Source organism: Neoarius graeffei, chromosome 24, assembly GCF_027579695.1.
Source record: "Neoarius graeffei isolate fNeoGra1 chromosome 24, fNeoGra1.pri, whole genome shotgun sequence".
NCBI lineage: Eukaryota > Metazoa > Chordata > Actinopteri > Siluriformes > Ariidae > Neoarius > Neoarius graeffei.
In genome coordinates, this window is record NC_083592.1 from 48,937,234 (window position 1) to 48,957,465 (window position 20,232).

At 41.2% G+C, this 20,232-nt stretch overlaps 2 protein-coding genes across 2 annotated transcripts in view; one reads left to right on the forward strand and one right to left on the reverse strand.

The window, feature by feature from the left end:
• The window catches only part of tctn2 (tectonic family member 2), a 57,865-nt gene extending 41,041 nt beyond the window's left edge, over positions 1-16,824 (reverse strand). Inside the window, exon 1 of the mRNA XM_060907413.1 lies at positions 16,737-16,824. Coding sequence (XP_060763396.1) covers positions 16,737-16,824 — 88 coding nt within the window. The remainder of the gene's footprint in view (positions 1-16,736) is intronic.
• Positions 6,130-8,537, forward strand: LOC132872520 (E3 SUMO-protein ligase ZBED1-like). Its single transcript, XM_060907414.1, has 3 exons — positions 6,130-6,646; positions 7,213-7,844; positions 8,022-8,537. Exons 1-3 carry the CDS (start codon positions 6,175-6,177, stop codon positions 8,427-8,429), a joined length of 1,512 nt encoding a protein of 503 aa, XP_060763397.1. The 5' UTR covers positions 6,130-6,174; the 3' UTR covers positions 8,430-8,537.
• Positions 16,825-20,232: the final 3,408 nt, after the last annotated feature.

Here is a 20,232-nt window from a genome sequence, read left to right on the forward strand (position 1 = left end):
ACAAACAGCTTCTTCCCAATGGCCATCAGGACTGCCAACAACAACGGACACATGTACACACACTCTCTCACAAATGGACTCACATAACACCTCCACCCCAACAACCAACAAATCTACCTCCACTTCTTGTTTTAGCACCTTATATTTATTGCCTTTTATCTGCTAATTGCACATTTTATGTCTCAATTTTGAGAGACTATACTTAACTCCCTGACGTTTTATTCCCTGACGTTTTTATTGTATATTCTGTGTCTCTTATGTACATTTTATTTTTCTGGTGTATGGTGGCTCTGTGGGAGCACCCTCAATTTCGTTGTATCCCCCGGTACAATGACAAAGATTATTCTATTCTATTCTTACATGCGGATGCTGTTCTTAGACTTTAGTTCAGCATTTAACACAATCATCCCCCAGCAGCTGATACAGAAACTGGACTGTCTAGGACTAAACACCTCCCTCTGCAACTGGTTGCTGGACTTGGGGCCCCCCAAGGATGTGTGCTCAGCCCCCTTCTCTTCACCCTGCTGACCCACGACTGCACACCAACACATAACAGCAACCTCTTCATCAAGTTTGCGGATGACACGACTGTGGTGGGACTCATTAACAACAATGATGAGTCATACTACAGGGATGAGGTGAGCCAACTGGCCGCGTGGTGCAGAGACAACAATCTCTCTCTTAATGTGGAGAAGACAAAGGAGATGGTTGTCGACTTCTGGAGAGCCTCCACCCAGCATCCTCCACTGACCATCAATGGTGCCGCTGTGGAGAGAGTGAGCAGCACCAAGTTCCTGGGTGTGCACCTCACTGAGGATCTCTCCTGGAGCAGCAACACCGCATCGCTGGCCAGGAAAGCTCAGCAGCGCCTCTACTTCCTCCGCAGACTGAAAAGAGCTAGAGCACCAGCCCCTATCATGCAGACCTTCTACCGCGGAACCATTGAGAGCATCCTGACCAGCTGCATCACTGTGTGGTACGGCGGCTGTACTGCATCCTGCCAGAAGACCCTGCAGCGCATAGTGAGAGCAGCTGAGAAGATCATCGGTGTCCCGCTACCCTCCCTTCAGGATATTTACAACACACGCCTGGCCTGCAGAGCACTCAGCATTGCGGGCGACTCCACCCATCCCAACCACCACGTCTTCAGCCTCCTGCCTTCTGGGAGAAGAATGAGAAGCCTCCGGGCAAGAACCAGCAGACTGAGAGACAGCTTCATCCACCAAGCCGTCAGGATGCTGAACTCCCTCCCAGGCCAGTACCCCCTTCCCTTAATACACAAACCAAATGTCGCCAGCCACTTTAATGAACTGTAACGGAATTCAATTGCACTATGTTAAAACTGTTTACAATACTGTCTACATGTTTTTTTGTTTGTTTGTTAATCGCACTATATAGAAACTGCTTAGAACACTATTTACACTTTTCACATATCTGCCATATTTATACTTACACTGAAAATTATGCTCATACTGCCTTTTTTATAAATAGTTAATTGCACTATATAAAAACTGTTTACAACACTTTACACATTATACATCTTTAAAGGTCCTATGGCATGAAATTTTCACTTTCTGAGGTTTTTTAACGTTAAAATGAGTTCCTCTGACCTTCTTAAGTCACCCCAGTGGCTAGAAATGTCATAATGTGTAAACCAAACTATGCCCACCCTTTGTCAACATTTGAGAATGGCGCGTCAAAATGGCGCGTTGATAGGCTCTTCCCTTTACTACGTCAGCAAGGGAGATGATCCCCACGCCCCCCCTCTGGATTCCCACCCACTGTATAGATTGCCCGCCCAGCTCAAAAGTTGCCACCATAGATACGTCACTTCAATTTTGTAGTGAGGAGACCATAGAGGACACAACATGGCACCACCTAAGCGAGCAAAACATGGAAATTGCGCTGTACATGGATGTAACAACACAGAAAGGAGTCTGTTTTTACTGCCGACGGGAGAGCCCCCGAAGACGCAGTGGCTTAATTTTATTTACTCCAATAATACGCCGTCGAGTCTACCTAAGACGGTGTATGTTTGTCGGAAGCATTTTCCTGAGGAATGTTTCCACAACTTGGGACAGTACAGGGCAGGTTTTGCACATCAACTGTCACTGAAGCCTGGGTCCGTACCAAGCATCCCTGCCGCATCAGCAACAAACACCGAACAAGTAAGTGTATAACTGTTAAGTCGTTTTGCCGTGTTTTAAAATCAGTGCGTTAGCCTTGCAATGGCTACATTAGCTGTGCAGCTAACCGCTTCCTGCAGTTAGCCAGGTACTCTGCGCTACAAAACCAAAAAGCATGCAGTATGCTCTATTAAACTGAGTTTAGTCTGGAAATTGACTGTAACTTATGAGCTTATGTTTGACTATTGCTCCGCAATGCATGTCTTCTGTTGGATAAGCGATATGTTGCTGTAGTTGCTGCTTCTATCCTCTTTGGTTATGGAGTGCGTGTTCAAGCCTAGGGTATTATACGTTCGTAAACTACCACTCCGAACACTCTCACTCTCTGTTCTCTGGACTGTTGCTTGACCTGCCATTGCTACTGTTCACACACAGGTAGCATGCCCGCAGCTGGGTCAAGCCCCTCCCCCCATGGCCCGCCCCCAACCTCTACCCTTCCCCGCCTCCATGCTTCTCATTAGCAAAACAACGCACTGGGAAAAGGGCTGAAATGGGGCTTTCTCCCAGGAGGCTATATCTACATGCCGAGGGTTCATTTCGAGAAAGGCTGCGGATATAACATCCGGAAGCCTCCACGAGCCCGTTTAAAGCATCAACAAACCACCATGCCATGGGTCCTTTAATCTTTGATAGACTTCACTGCTACACTGTTTATACTGTCATATCTGCCATGTTTACAGTGGTGCTTGAAAGTTAGTGAACCCTTTAGAATTTTCTATATTTCTGCATAAGTATGACCTAAAACATCATCAGATTTTCACACAAGTCCTAAAAGTAGATAAAGAGAACCCAGTTAAACAAATGAGACAAAAATATTATACTTGGTCATTTATTTATTGAGGAAAATGACCCAATATTACATAACTGTGAGTAGCAAAAGTATATGAACCTTTGCTTTCAGTATCTGGTGTGACCCCCTTGTGCAGCAATAACTGCAACTAAATCTTTCTGGTAATTGTTGATCAGTCCTGCACACCGGTTTAGAGGAATTTTAGCCCGTTCCTCCATACAGAACAGCTTCAACTCTGGGATGTTGGTGGGTTTCCTCACATGAACTGCTTGCTTCAGGTCCTTCCACAACATTTCGATTGGATTAAGGTCAGGACTTTGACTTGGCCATTCCAAAACATTAACTTTATTCTTCTTTAACCATTCTTTGGTAGAACGACTTGTGTGCTGAGGGTTGTTGTCTTGCTGCATGACCCACCTTCTCTTGAGATTCAGTTCATGGACAGATGTCCTGACATTTTCCTTTAGAATTCACTGGTATAATTCAGAATACATTGTTCCATCAATGATGGCAAGCCGTCCTGGCCCAGATGCAGCAAAACAGGCCCAAACCATGATAGTACCACCACCATGTTTCACAGATGGGATAAGGTTCTTATGCTGGAATAAAGTGTTTTCCTTTCTCCAAACATAGCGCTTATCATTTAAGCCAAAAAGTTCTATTTTGGTCTCATTCATCCACAAAATATTTCTCCAATAGCCTTCTGGCTTGTCCACGTGATCTTTAGCAAACTGCAGACGAGCAGCAATGTTTTTTTTGGAGAGCAGTGGCTTTCTCCTTGCAACCCTGCCATGCACACCATTGTTGTTCAGTGTTCTACTGATGGTGGACTCATGAACATTAACATTAGCCAATGTCAGAGAGACCTTCAGTTGCTTAGAAGTTACCTTGGGGTCCTTTGTGACCTCGCTGACTATTCCATACCTTGCTCTTGGAGTGATCTTTGTTGGTCGATCACTCCTGGGGAGGGTAACAATGGTCTTGAATTTCCTCCATTTGTACACAATCTGTCTGACTGTGGATTGGTGGAGTCCAAACTCTTTAGAGATGGTTTTGTAACCTTTTCCAGCCTGATGAGCATCAACACTTTTTCTGAGGTCCTCAGAAATCTCCTTTGTTCGTGCCATGATACACTTCCACAAACATGCGTTGTGAAGATCAGACTTTGATAGATCCCTGTTCTTTAAATAAAACAGGGTGCCCACTCACACCTGATTGTCATCCCATTGATTGAAAACACCTGACTCTAATTTCACCTTCAAATTAACTGCTAATCTTAGAGGTTCACATACTTTTGCCACTCAGAGATATGTAATATTGGCTCATTTTCCTCAATAAATAAATGACCGAGTATAATATTTTTGTCTCATTTGTTTAACTGGGTTCTCTTTATCTACTTTTAGGACTTGTGTGAAAATCTGATGCTGTTTTAGGTCATATTTATGCAGAAATATAGAAAATTCTAAAGGGTTCACAAACTTTCAAGCACCACTATACTTACACTGAAAATTCTGCTCATACTGCCATTTATTTATTTATATTTATACTGATAATTACTATAATGTCAGACTGCTGTTCCCGTTTACATTGTTCAGTCTGTTTATATTGTCATTCGTCACATTTAAATTTATACCGTTAATTCTGTTCACACTGCCACATTTGCACTTTCTGGATTGCCACTGTCTTGTCTTTTCTTAGATAGCTTTAGCTTGTGTGTGTAACCCCCCCGGGGGTTTTTTTCCCTCCCCCCTTTTTTCCTTTTTACAGTTTATACCTTGTACCTATATTTTATATTTCATGTTTATTACTGTTTGCACTGCGGATAAGAGGGAAACGCAATTTCAATCCTCTGTATGTCCTGCACATATGGCATTATTGACAATAAAGTTGACTTGAACTTGAATGGCCTAGAGAGTCGTTGGGGTGATCAATGGATTGTTGGTTCTCTCTGTCCTCCTGCGAGTCCATTGCAGAAGAGCAGAAAAAGGAACATAACAGACAAGGAGGATAACAGGAACAAACGCAAGAACATTGCCATTCCCTACATTTCTAGTCTATCTGAGAAACTCAGGAGGATCTTCTACAAACACAACATTCCGGTACATTTCAGACCCAGTAACACCCTGAAGCAGAAACTGGTCCACCCTAAGGACAGAATAGCCAGACACAAACAGGACAACATAGTGTATGCAATTCAGTGCAGTGAGGAATGCACGGACTCATATATTGGGGAAAAAAAACAACCGCTTCACAGGCGCATGGCTCAATACAGGAGAGCCAGTTCCTCAGGCCAGGACTCTGCTGTCTATCTTCATCTTAACAACAAAGGACACTCTTTTCAGGATTGCAACGTACGCATTTTAGCCAGAGAAGACCGCTGGTATGAGCGAGGAGTTAAAGAAGCCATTTTTGTCAACCTGGAACGGCCATCACTGAACAGAGGTGGGGGTCTAAGACAGCCTTTCTCAACCGGGGTGCCGTCTGGCTTCGTTAGGGGTGCCGTCAAAAAAATATGATATTTATTCTAACATTGAAATAAATAAAATGAATTAAAATTCCAAAAAACGATAGTAGAGCTGTGCAATATATCGTATTTAAATCGCGATAACGATATTGGCGTCAAACGATATGAAAATTAATAATACCGATTATAAACGATTTTTGTCATTTATCTGTACTGCCACGGCACCGGTGTGGCCGCGAATGGGTTAATCAAAACGCGGCGTGTGGTACGTCATTGACTTCAAAACTGCTCTGCAGTCTCGCGCGCTCTCTTCGGTCTCTGTGTTGAGTGAAGACATTAGCAAGCTAGAAATGGAAGATGCAGGAGAAGTATCAGTGCAGGCTCAGTTGGTCGCCAAAATAGGGAGAAGAAGTTCGGTAGTATGGGACCATTTCGGGTTTGAGGAGAAGGATGAAGACCAGAAAACAGTTATATGCAGGATTTGCTGGCGAGTGGTGTCTGCGCCTTTTGCCAACACATCAAACTTATTCACACACCTCAAGGTAAACCACAGGGCAATTCACGATGACCTAGTAAAGAAAAAACAAAAAATGGACCAGGCCAACGTCGCTTCAACCAGCAAGACCACCCAGTCATAAATTCAAGGCACGCTGTACAACGCAACTCAGTACGCCACAAATTCAGAGAGGCACAAAGCATTGACCGAATCCATCGGCTATTTTCTAGCCAAAGATATGCAGGCTATCAATACAGTCGAGGGCGAGGGCTTTAAGAAAATGATCAGAGAGCTTGACAAACGCTATGCTCTGCCCTCTCGACATTATTTCACCAGAAATGTCCTGCCAGGGATGTACGAGAATTGCCGAGAGAAAGTTTCAAAAGAAGTGTTGGAAGCGGATCACTTCGCAGCAACAACGGATCTATGGTCTAGCCGTACAAGCGAACCATATATTAGCCTCACTGTGCACTTCATCGACAACGAGCTCAACTTAAAAGTAAAGTGTCTGCAGACGGCTTTCATGCCAGAAGACCATATGGGGCAAAACATCGCGGACATATTGAGGGAATCTCTGGCGCAATGGGGATTAGACGAAAGCAAATTGGTCTGCATCACCACTGATAACGCAGCGAACGTTAACCTGGCTACACAAATCAATGGATGGACGAGGCTCCAATGTTTCGGGCATCGACTGCACTTGGCCATAGGTGAGTACTGAGTAGCTATTATTCCTTTGTTAAATGGCATAAGTGATGGTACCTAACCTCTGTCAACTGGACAACCGCTTTCTCGTGGTTGCGTTTTCGACCGCATCATTGCTAATAACTATAACTAGTTGACAACTTGAAGGTAGCTAGCTAGGCTGAACTTGTCGTTCTCTTCAAAACAAGCAAACAAACAAAAAACACGGACATTATGATAAAACATTCAGTCGACGAATTGGCTAAAATGTTCATAATGAAGTAAAGGAAGGCTTGTTTTGAAGACGAAACACTCTTTTGAATGAGCTACAGACAGCTGATTACCAAGTTGTTAACTGGTTATCAATTATGCTTTTGAGAAACGATGCACAGACTAACATTAAATGCATTGTGCTTTAATCTTATCTTTGCTTATCTTAATCTGAATGAGCTTTAAATCAGTTAGCTCGCTGTGGTATAATTCATTATTAGTCCTAGGTTTCCTCCAGTTCAGTCGTGGGTGGCCTTACAAGGCAAATAATGTGAAATACAAACTATTTTACACCTTTGTGTTTTTTTTTCTTTAATCTTAGAAAATGCAATGAAGAATTCCGATGACAAGATCAGCCGTGCCATGGGAGTCTGTAAGAGGTTGGTCAGTAGCTTCAGCTACAGCTGGAAAAAGAAGAGGGAACTTGAAGAAGCCCAGAAGCAACTGAATCTGCCTCAGCACGCCCTCAAGACCGAATGCCCGACCAGATGGGGATCTAGACAGGCCATGGTCGCCAGAATCCTTGAGCAACAGAAGGCGATTGCCCAGGTCCTTTCCAATGACCGGAAACAACGACATCTATACCTCTCCTGGCAAGACATCGATGTACTGGAAGCTGTCAATAAGTCACTGGCCCCTCTGGTTGATTTCACAGACGCGCTGTCAGGAGAAAAATATGTGAGCATCTCTCTTGTGAAGCCAACACTGCATCTCTTCAATAACTCAGTCTTGAAAGATCAAGAAGATGACACACTGCTTGCCAAAACCATCAAGCATGACATACTGGGCTACCTCAATGAGAAATACAGTGGCAGTGAAACACAAGAGCTACTTGACATGGCGTCTGCCCTAGACCCAAGATTCAAGTTGAAGTATGTGGATGAAGACCAGAAGGAATCCATTGTGAGTCGAGTGAAACTGGAGCTGAGGGATGCCAGAGCTCCCAGTGCTATGGTAATAATAATTTAATTTATAACAATGCACTAATACAACATTATTGTTTAACTGTGTGGTATTATTATATGGTATATTATTATTACTATTATCATTACTGTTGTTATTGCGTTGTATGTATTAATATATTAACACACATCTGTTGAATGTGTTTTTCTATGTGTTTTTGACTCTAAGGTGGAAGCCCCTTCAGTGACAACTGTGGCCCCTGCTGATACTGAGGATGCTGCTGGTACAGATGTTCCTAGCAAGAAGAGGAAGCTCCTGGCCAGCTTCTTCAAGGCCACTCCAGACCAGGGTGCAGGGCCTCACCTACAAGAAGACCAAGTAATTTCTCTCGAGGTCCAGTCTTACTTCCAGTCCGAAACAACAGATGCTGAGAAGGACCCGATGATATGGTGGAGAGATGCGAAGGCCATCTACCCACGTCTTTCAAAGCTTGCCAGAAAATACTTGTGTATACCTGCCACAAGTTCCTCTTCAGAGAGAGTTTTCAGCACTAGTGGGAACATTGTCACTTGCTTGCGAGCATCTTTGAAACCTGACCATGTCAACAGGCTGGTGTTTCTAGCAAAAAATCTTTAGCAGCATTTGCTAGTTCAGGACAGGTGCTCATTTCAAGTTCATTCCAAGTTCAATGGTGGGTGTTAACGAAAAAAATGTAACAAATACAAAAGTGGAACATTTTATTTTTGGATGCAGCATTTTTGGAAAAAAGTAGAACAAAGTCTATTTTTTATTTTCTTCATATAAATGTTTTTATATAAATATAGACATGTTTTGTATACATTGGAAACCTTACATTTTTTCTTAATATATTTATTTGTTTTGTTATAGTGAGAAATGCTTAATAAACCCCTTTAAGTGAGATAAACATGAGTTTTTTTTATTTCAAATTTGATTGTTTCAAAATGTGAGCTTATAGACCCTTTTTGTATGGCTATATCTAGGTGTTTTAGCAGGTATCATTTAGAAAATAATAAAATTTAGTCATAATACAAATATACTGTCTTCACAAAAAGGTCCCATAATATACACTAGGCTATGTGCTTAGCACTCAACAAGGTATAGAGGTAGACACAAGCCAGCAGAGGACGGTAGAATCAAAGCAAGTGCATGCCTAAATACTTTAATTTTGCAAACTAAATGGAAAAGCAAGAGATAAATTGGAGGAATTTGAGTCCATCCTCTTTGAGTTGGCGCAAGCTTTACACGAATCGGCAAAAAAAAAAATATCGTTTAAAATATCGTGATATCAATATTGACTGAAAATATCGCAATATTGATATTTCCCAATATCGAGCAGCCCTAAACGATCGTTACACTAATGCAGATCATCGCCGCCTCATGCATCATCAAAAGTTGTCTCACGGCCCCCTTTCCCATGTCACAATGTCACTGCCGGGGTCAGCGTATGGTCAGCATGACTGCGTATATTTTATATGGGGGTGCCTTGAGAATTTGCACACTTCTGAAGGGTGCCGTGACTGAAAAAAGGTTGAGAAACGCTGGTCTAAGACATCATTTATCAGCCACCTACAGTGCCTTGCAAAAGTATTCATACCCCTTGAACTTTTTCACATTTTTCCACCTTACAACCACGAACTTAAAAGTTTTTTATTGAGATTTTATGTGATAGACCAACACAGAGTAGCACATAATTGTGAAGTGAAATGAAAATGATAAATGGTCTTCAAAATTTTAAACAAATAAAAATCTGAAACGTGTGGTGTGCATTAGTATTCAGCCCCCTGTACTCTGATACCTCTAAATACAATCCAGTGCAATCAATTGCCTTCAGAAGTCATCTAATTAGTTAATAGAGTCCTATTGTGTGTAATTTACTCTCAGCATAAATACACTTGTTCTGTGAAGGCCTCAGTGGTTTGTTAGAGAACACTGAAGAACAAACAGCATCATGAACACCAAAGAACTCACCAGACAGGTCAGGGATAAAGTTCTGGAGAAGTTTAAAGCAGGGTTAGGTTATAAAAAAATATCCCAAGCCCTGAACATCTCAAGAAGCACTGTTCAATCCATCATTCAAAAATGGAAAAAGTATGGCACAACTACAAACCTACCAAGCCATGGCCGTCCACCTAAACTGACAGAGCGAGCAAGGAGAGCACTGGTCAGAGAAGCAGCCAAGAGGCCCATGATCACTCTGGAGGAGCTGCAGAAATCCACCGCTCAGGTGGGAGAATCTGTGCACAGGACAACTATAAGTTGTACACTCCACAAATCTGGCCTTTTTGGAAGAGTGGCAAGAAGAAAGCCATTGTTGAAAGACAGGCATAAGAAGCCATGTAGGGGACACAGCAAACATGTGGAAGAAGGTGCTTTGGTCAGATGAGACCAAAGTTGAACTTTTTGGCCTAAATGCAAAGCGCTATGTGTGGCAGAAAACTAACACTGCTCATCACCCTGCACACACCATCCCCACTGTGAAACATGGTGGTGGCAGCATCATGCTATGGGGATGCTTTTCTTCAGCAGGGACAGGGAAGCTGGTCAGAGTTGATGGGAAGATGGATGGAGCTAAATACAGGGCAATCCTGGAAGAAAACCTGTTGGAGGCTGCAAAAGACTTGAGACTGGGAAGGAGATTCACCTTCCAGCAAGACAATGGCCCGAGCACCGTACAGTGTGAGAACCTATTGTTTTCCGAATTATTATGACATGCTGTATGGCGGAATCCAAGATGGCGGACACAGCAGGTAAAGGTGGTGCTGCTTTGAGAAAAGCTCGACTAAAACCAGAGATTTACACTACAGCAAACGGTAAAACTCTGGTGGAGGATGAACTGCTGAACTTTCTTGTTGTGAAAATGAAGACACTGAGTCAGGACGATATAATATTGGTGGCTGTGAACCACTTTGGATCCGAGTGGATTGAGAATTCAAAGAAGGCACTGTTTGAACTCTGCCCCCACACAACTCAGCGTTTTGTTACGCACAAGGGGCCACAGAAAGACGTAAACAACATTAAAAGCTGTCTTAAAGTGCTTAACGAGGCTGGGGAAAACATCCCTCACTTTGTGTCGCATCATTTAGATGAACTGCCTCCTGTAACTTTTAACAGTATTGATGTGTCATGTATGTTGCGGACTTTGGAGCGTGTCAGTGCGGATATAACATCCCTGAAGCAAGCGGTGTCTGTGCAAACAGGGCAATGCGATGATCTTCGGATGATAGCAAGTGGACTAAACCAGCGTTTGTGTGCTGTTGAGAACTGCGAACCCGTCTTGAATAATGTGCCAACGCCATCAGACAGCGGTGAGGCCGCCGCAGGGCGAGATGTGGATAGCGCGGTGATGGTGATTGAAACCTTGAATCCTATTACGGATAGGCCTACTGCCAGTACAGCGGATGGAGTCGCTGACCAATCTCCCAGGCTATCTGCTTCTTTAACATATAGCAGTGTAGTCAGGAGGGGCCGACGACAACAGCAACAGGCTGGCAGACTGACCCAGCTTCAACCCAAACCGCGCCTGAATTCGGCTCGGAGGGTGAAGAACAGTGGTATTGTTGGAACCAGTGTATGCGGATCTTTACGAACCATAAAAACTAAGTTGGTGAGTGTCTTCGCCTCGAGATTTTCCCCGGATGTAGAATCGGAAGCATTGACTTGTTATCTTAAAGATAAATTGCACCGAGATGTGACTTGCCAAAAGATAGACAGTGTTCAAAAGCGATATAGCTCATTTAAAATCATGGCAGAATGCGAAAAGGTCGAGGAAATGTATGATCCGGAAATTTGGCCAGATGGCATCTTTGTGCGCCGCTTCTATGAAGCACGGAAAACAGTGGACATAAAAACTCCTGGAGTGGTGAGGAGTAGTGTTGTGTCTGGGGCCGGGACATCTGCCGCGGCTGAGGATGGATTGTAAACATGAAAGTTGTGTCATACAATGCGCGTGGCCTGCGCTTAGGGCAGAGTGATAGCGATAAAGTGCGTCGCATTGTGATTGACCAACTTTTAAACAGCGTGGATATTCTGTGCATACAAGAGACTTTATTGCCCAAACAAGACCTCGACAAACTTAACTCTGTGCATAATGATTTTTATGGGGCAGGGGAGTCTACAACTGATTTGAGTTTGGGCATTATACGGGGTAGAATACCTGGTGGTGTGGCCATATTCTGGCAAAAGAAGTATGACTCACTGATAACTGTCTTGCGGTTGCAGGTTGACTGGGCTATAGCCATCAAGGTGGTCTATGAGAAAAATGAGTTTGTTATTTTAAATGTTTACACCCCCTATGAATGTAACCAGAATGAGAACGAATTCCTTAACAGATTAGCATTCATTAGTTCTTTTATTAAAGAAAATGAGTGTACAAGTATATTTGTTATGGGTGATCTGAATGCTGACATTTCGGATAATCAGTCTATGTTTGGACAATATTTACAGGACTTTTGCCAAAATAGTAAACTGGTGTTATCCAGTAAAATGCTGTTGCCTGATAATAGCTATACATACATTAGCGAGGCATGGCATACAACATCCTGGCTGGACCATTGTATATGCACAGCTGATGCCCATGACTGTATATCTGACGTTAACATTCGATATCATCTGGCTATGTCAGACCATATTCCTGTCTCAATGACATTAAATTTGAGCTGCCTACCAGTATTGTCTGACAATAATAGATGTCAACATACATATAATAAAATAAAGTGGGATAAGCTCTCTGAGAGTGATCTTTGGAATTATAATGCACTAACTGATACTAGTCTCAGTAGTGTATATATACCATATTTAGTATTTTCCTGTGACTCTAATTGTAAAAATCAGGACCACTGTAATTATTTATTTGATATGTATGAAAATATTGTTAATTGCTTGGTTAATGATGGGAAGTATTTTATTCGAGATAAGAAAAAACAAAAGATTAGGCCTGGATGGAGTAAATATGTGGCTGATCTCCATTCTGAGGCTAAACAAGCATTAAGAAGCTGGGTAGCTGCTGGAAAAGCCAGACATGGCCCAGAGTTTCAGAATAAAAAGGCCGCTAATGCTAGATATAAATATGCCATACGCTATGTGAAAAAAAATGAGCAAATGATGAGGGCTAACTCAATGGCTAGAAAACTTCAACAGAATAGTGTTCAGGAATTTTGGAATGAAGTGAGGGCTATTAACAACAGCAAGATTCCCCTTCCCTCCACTATAGATGGTATAGTTGGGGACGGGAATATTGCTGAGTTTTGGGCTATGCATTTTGGGGAAATTTTTAACTGTGTTGATAGTGCTGTTTTTAAAGTTGATGATTATATTGTTCCTGATGACATTATGGTTATTAGACCAGATGAGGTGTGTGATGCCATTGGTAAGCTGGCAGTAAATAAAGCCAGTGGCCCTGATCAAATCTCTGCAGAGCATCTGAAGTATGCGAGCTACAGACTTTCTGTGTTGCTGGCTTTGTGTTTTTCTGGCCTGTTGGCACATGGTGTATTACCAGACTCCCTTTTATTTGTATTATTGGTTCCAGTCATTAAAGATAAAATTTGTAAAGCATCTAACTCGGGCAACTATAGGCCTATTGCACTTGCAAGCATTATCTCCAAAGTTTTGGAGCGGATTATTTTGGATAGGCTCCAAGGATATGTGATAACAACTGACAATCAGTTTGGTTTTAAGCATAAACATGGAACAGACTTGTGTATATATGCATTGAAAGAGCTTATATCAAAGTATACGAAAAAGAACTCTACCATATTTATGTGTTTTTTAGATGCATCTAAGGCGTTTGACCGTGTTAATCATGGGAAATTATTTTTAAAATTATATGAACGAGGGGTTCCTTTATATTTGATCCGCATCTTGCAGTACTGGTATTCTCATCAAACCATGCAGGTCAAATGGGGTGAGGCCTCCTCTAGTTATTTTTTTGTTTCCAACGGGGTCAGACAAGGTGGTATTCTCTCTCCTTTTCTTTTTAATTTTTATATGGACGAGCTGTCTATGAAGTTAAAAGACTGTAAGACTGGATGTATGATTGGGGATAAGGTTGTCAATCATTTATTATATGCTGATGACTTAGTTGTGTTGTCTCCTTATAGTGCTGGTCTGCAGCAACTGCTTAGAGTCTGTTCAGATTATGGCATAGAGTATGACATCAAATACAACCCAAAAAAGAGTGTTATAATGATTGCTAGGGCTAAGGAGGATAAAAAGTTACATTTTCCTTCTTTTTTTCTAAATGACAGTGAGCTGACAGTTGTTACGAAAACAAAATATTTGGGACATCTACTAAGGAATGATTAAGTGATGATGATGATATCCAGCGCCAGTGCTACAAATTGTATGCTCAAGCGAATATGCTGGCACGAAAGTTCTATATGTGTACATATGAAGTCAAAACATGTCTTTTTAGAACTTATTGTACATCACTGTATACAGCTCAGCTTTGGTATAATTATAGCAAAGCAAAGATAAATAAGATTAAGGTGGCTTATAATGATGCACTGAGAATATTGCTTAAAGCCCCGAGGTGGGAAAGTGCAAGTGCTTTGTTTGTAAATGCTAAGGTTCCTACATTTCAGGCTCTGATGAGGAAACTTATGCACAAATTTATGTGTAGGTTATATGAATCTAGAAATGTTATCATCATGAGTTTGTGTAATATAAAGGAGAGTGATATTTTATATATTTCTGACATGTGGAAACATTGGAAAAGCCAACTTTATGTTGGCCTATCTTAAATGTTTTTTTTTTTTTTTGTGTGTGTGTATTTTTATATGTATTATTTGGACCTTTGAGTCTGTAACAATAAAGTGTATAATGACCCTAAACATACAGCCAGAGCTACAATGGAATGGTTTAGATCAAAGAATATTCATGTGTTAGAATGGCCCAGTCAAAGTCCAGACCTAAATCCCATTGAGCATCTGTGGCAAGACTTGAAAATTGCTGTTCACAGACGCTCTCCATCCAATCTGGCTGAGCTTGTGCTATGTTGCAAAGAAGAATGGGCAAAAATTTCAGTGTCTAGATGTGCAAAGCTGGTAGAGACATACCACAAAAGACTTGCAGCTGTAATTGCAGCAAAAGGTGGCTCTACAAAGTATTGACGCAGGGGGGCTGAATACTAATGCACATCACATTTTTCAGATTTTTATTTGTTTAAAATTTTGAAGACCATTTATCCTTTTCGTTTCACTTCACAAATTATGTGCTACTCTGTGTTGGTCTATCACATAAAATCTCAATAAAAAACTTTTAAGTTCGTGGTTGTAAGGTGGAAAAATGTGAAAAAGTTCAAGGGGTATGAATACTTTTGCAAGGCACTGTACAATGCAGTCCTTGGCACACTTCCCAGACAACTGAATGCACACCAAAACCCAGCTGTTTTCAGTGACTCACAGGAGGACAGAGAGAACCAACAATCCATTGATCACCCCAATGACTCTCTAGGCCGTTCACACCCAGCCCTTAGGCTACATCCACACGACAACGGCAACGAGATTTTATTAAAAAAAATATCGCGTCCACATGGGCAACGGATCAGTAAAATATCAGGTTCATATGGCAACGCAACGCTTGCTGAAAACGATGCAATACACATGCCACACCTCTACGTGCGCTGTAAGACGGTCCCATCGGAGACACCAGAACAATAGAAGAAATAGGACACATGCGCATAAACCCCTTCTTCTACCCGGCGTGAAGTACTCTCAGGAACAAACACACAACAACAAGAAGAAGATGGCTGCGACTACACGAGGAAATCGTGCCTTCTGTGTGTACAAATTAGTTTTATTAGTGTGCATAGTTTTATATAACTTAATTTTCTTATTGTGTGTGAACATTTTGAAAAGCATTTTTATATAATTTATATAACTTTTTATATTGTGTGTGAACATTTCGAAAAGCAGTCTTATCCAATAAAAAAAGAAATTCAAGAAATGGTTCAGTTACTTGTTTATTTAAAAGAAAAGCTGCATACAAAAGTGAATGCAATGCAGTGGTTCATACAAAACAGCGAGAGTGCTGCTTGTTTTAGTCATGTGGTTGTGACGTCATCGTAAACAAATCCGTTCTACTCATCCAGACGACTTCGCAACGGCGCCGTTGCCAGATTTTTCCACTCTGGAACCCGTTCTCAAAAAAATATCGTTTTGGGGCACCCAAAACGCCGGTGCCGTGTGGACGCCAGGCCGAAACGATAAACAATTTTATCAGATTCACCTGAATCCGCTGTCGTGTGGACAGGGCCTTAGTCAGACAGAACTGAAGAAGGCTTTTGGGTTGAGAGGTGAAACGTCTTCAAGAATCTTCAAGCAAGTCCAGTTGCTCTCTTTTACCACCCACAGTTTACTATGACCTGGATGACTGAGAATCTTCACAGACATGCATTTACATCCCAATAATATAGACATCATTTCTATAGAGTTTTTGTGAAGTTAAATTGAACAATAGCAAGATAAAGCTGGTAATTGCATTTCTTTTTCAATAGTGTATTTATTTTATATTATAATATATTATATTACAAGTAGAAAGCCATTTGAGATTGAATCATGCTCAGATAACAGACTATTCACCTTCATCCTGTACGTTAGCTAGTTAAAAGTTAACCACAGGACTAAATGTTTATATATTGAGGCTAGTTATCAGGTCATAATACATAATAATTAGTACAAAGAGGAATTAACCACTATTTAACGTTATTACTGGCTCCATCCCAAATGCCTGCCTATAGGACACATGATGCACTATATAGTCTTTAGAGTTCATACTGGTGTAGTGCACTTAAACAGAAAGAGTAGGGTCATTTGAAACACAGCCCAGAGTTTTCAGTGTTCCTTGGCAACCAGACAGCTTTGTCACCACTAATATAACTAATCTAACCTTAATAATAATAATAATAAATAAAAAGCAGCTTACCGACATGACATCTAGTATATTCTTTTAAAACAAAAGCAAACAGAATTAAATGAAAATTCAAACAGACGCCTGGACGTGTTTTTAGCATCGTTTAGCAAAGAGGTTTAGAGATTTTTGTTCTTCTTTGAAAATATTAACAGCAGAGAGACAAACAGCGCTGCTGCATCAGCGCCACCTGGTGTCCTGGAGGATGGGCGCCATGACATTTCTGCTACTCATTTCATTATACACACTGTAAGACATTTCATATTGGTTTAACTTGACGTTAATCTTTGTTTCAACTCAGAAATTCTTTCTTCTTATTATTTTTTTTTGCTGTATCACCATAGCGTATAATGTCCCTCCATCTCGTCTTGTCCTCCATATCTTCTTCTGTCCCACCAACCGCCCTCATGTCCTCCTTCACCACATCCGTAAATCTCATCTTTGCTCTTCCTCTTTTCCTTCTACCTGGCAATTCCATCTCCAGCATCCTTTCCCCCCCCCCCAGTATACCCTGGATCGCTCTTCTGTACATGTCCAAACCCTGTCAATCTCACCTCTCTCACGTTGACACCATAGCCATAGCGGATAATGTCCCTCCATCTCGTCTTGTCCTCCGTATCTTCTTCTGTCCCACCAACCATCCTCATGTGTTCCTTCACCACATCTGTAAATCTCATCTTTGCTCTTCCTCTTTTCCTTCTACCTGGCAACTCCATCTCCAGCATCCTTTCCCCCCCAGTATACCCTGGATCGCTCTTCTGTACATGTCCAAACCCTGTCAATTTCACCTCTCTCACTTTGTCTCCAAGCCGTCCTATGTGTCCTGTCCCTCTAATATACCTATTCATTTCTAATTCTGTCCAAGTTTATCACTCCCAGAGAAAATCTCAACATCTTCAGCTCCACTCCCTCCGGTTCAGTTCAGCCTCCTGTCTTTTGGTCAGTGCCACTGTCTCCAAACCATACAACATCGCTGCTCTTACTGTTGTCTTGTACACGTTCCCTTTCAGTCTTTCTGGCACCCTTCTGTTACAAATCAGAATGTGTTTCAGTTCAGAAATTAAATTTAATTTCACTGCAATGTTCCAGTTGTCCAACATTGTTCATTATCAAAGTTGATTGAACTTTTCTTCACTTATTATTTCACCTTGATACTGTGAGTTAAAATAAAGAATTATTTTACATTATCCATGCAAGAAAACTTTTATTACCTAGTTGTACAAACACACATTTCTGCATTATTGTAACTCTACAGTTTCAAGTTAAAACTTGCCAACAACTTGCCATTTCAACTTAAGGGGATTTAAATTCCAGATTTGTTAAATTTACATGTGCAAGTTACAACCCCGATTCCAAAAAAGTTGGGACAAAGAACAAATTGTAAATAAAAACGGAATGCAATGATGTGGAAGTTTCAAAATTCCATATTTTATTCAGAATAGAACATAGACAACATATCAAATGTTTAAACTGAGAAAATGTATAATTTAAAGAGAAAAATTAGGTGATTTTAAATTTCATGACAACAACACATCTCAAAAAAGTTGGGACAAGGCCATGTTTACCACTGTGAGACATCCCCTTTTCTCTTTACAACAGTCTGTAAACGTCTGGGGACTGAAGAAACAAGTTGCTCAAGTTTAGGGATAGGAATGTTAACCTGTTCTTGTCTAATGTAGGATTCTAGTTGCTCAACTGTCTTAGGTATTTTTTGTCGTATCTTCCGTTTTAAGATGCGCCAAAGGTTTTCTATGGGTGAAAGATCTGGACTGCAGGCTGGCCAGTTCAGTACCCGGACCCTTCTTCTACGCAGCCATGATGCTGTAATTGATGCAGTATGTGGTTTGGCATTGTCATGTTGGAAAATGCAAGGTCTTCCTTGAAAGAGACGTCGTCTGGATGGGAGCATATGTTGCTCTAGAACCTGGATATACCTTTCAGCATTGATGGTGTCTTTCCAGATGTGTAAGCTGCCCATGCCACACGCACTAATGCAACCCCATACCATCAGAGATGCAGGCTTCTGAACTGAGCACTGATAACAACTTGGGTCGTCCTTCTCCTCTTTAGTCCGAATTACACGGCGTCCCTGATTTCCATAAAGAACTTCAAATTTTGATTTGTCTGACGAAGATCACGGGCACCCAGTATGGTTTTCCGGCCTTGACCCTTACGCACAGAGATTCTTCCAGATCCCCTGAATCTTTTGATGATATTATGCACTGTAGATGATGATATGTTCAAACTCTTTGCAATTTTACACTGTCAAACTCCTTTCTGATATTGCTCCACTATTTGTCGGCGCAGAATTAGGGGGATTGGTGATCCTCTTCCCATCTTTATTTCTGAGAGCCGCTGCCACTCCAAGATGCTCTTTTTATACCCAGTCATGTTAATGACCTATTGCCAATTGACCTAATGAGTTGCAATTTGGACCGCCAGCTGTTCCTTTTTTGTACCTTTAACTTTTCCAGCCTCTTATTGCCCCGTCCCAACTTTTTTGAGATGTGTTGCTGTCATGAAATTTCAAATGAGCCAATATTTGGCATGAAATTTCAAAATGTCTCACTTTCGACATTTGATATTGTAGGTGCAATCAGTTAATTATTGAAATTAAGTGATCAATCTCATTAAATCAGTCTCATTAAATTTTGAAGGTTAATAATTACAATGAATCAATCCCACTGAATCATTTAATTTGACTCATTTGAATTGAATCATGCCATAGAATCAGTCTCATTTGAAGTGAATCATTCAGTGAATCATTTAGTGAATCGTTCAATGAATCATTTAGTGAATCATACCATTAATCCTGGTGCTTAATAATAAATTACGAAACAGCTAAATTATGGTATATTTCCAAATTATTACGATCACTTACCATATTACATAACTTATATGCACCTTTTTGAATTCTTTGAGAGATTGGGGACTTCAGAAATATTGGAACACCAACAAGATGAATACACACAGCTTTGATAATAAATGGATTTATTATAACAAAGATAAAAATGGATAATCAATATATACAAATATGATATGGTGTGTGTGTGTATGGCCTAGCTTGTTGCTAGTAAAACAAAGGAATGTTATCTAAATAGAACAATGGATTAGCTCTGTTGCTATGTGTGCTTGTGTGTGTGTGTGTGTGTGTGGGAAGGACTTGACCATGTGTTTAGCATCGTGTAGCTAACTACACATGGTGGAGGCCTAGATTAGCCTTGTGTTGCTAGTGTGTGTTTGTGAAAGGCCCTATGGCCTAGCTAAAGTGTGTTTGTTAGGCCTGGTGAGGCCTACTGAGCACGTGTTGCTAAAGACAAAGGAATTAGCCGTAGCTAACTAGGGTGTGTTTATGAGTGGCCACGTGGCCTGAACAAAAAGCTAGCTTGTGGATTTCTAGCTGAGGTGTGGTTTATCAGGCCTGATGGCCTGCTGAGCACACGGTAGGCCTTGATTAGCTTTGTGTTGCTAAGCAGACAAAGGGAAGCTGTAGCTAACCCACTAGCTCATA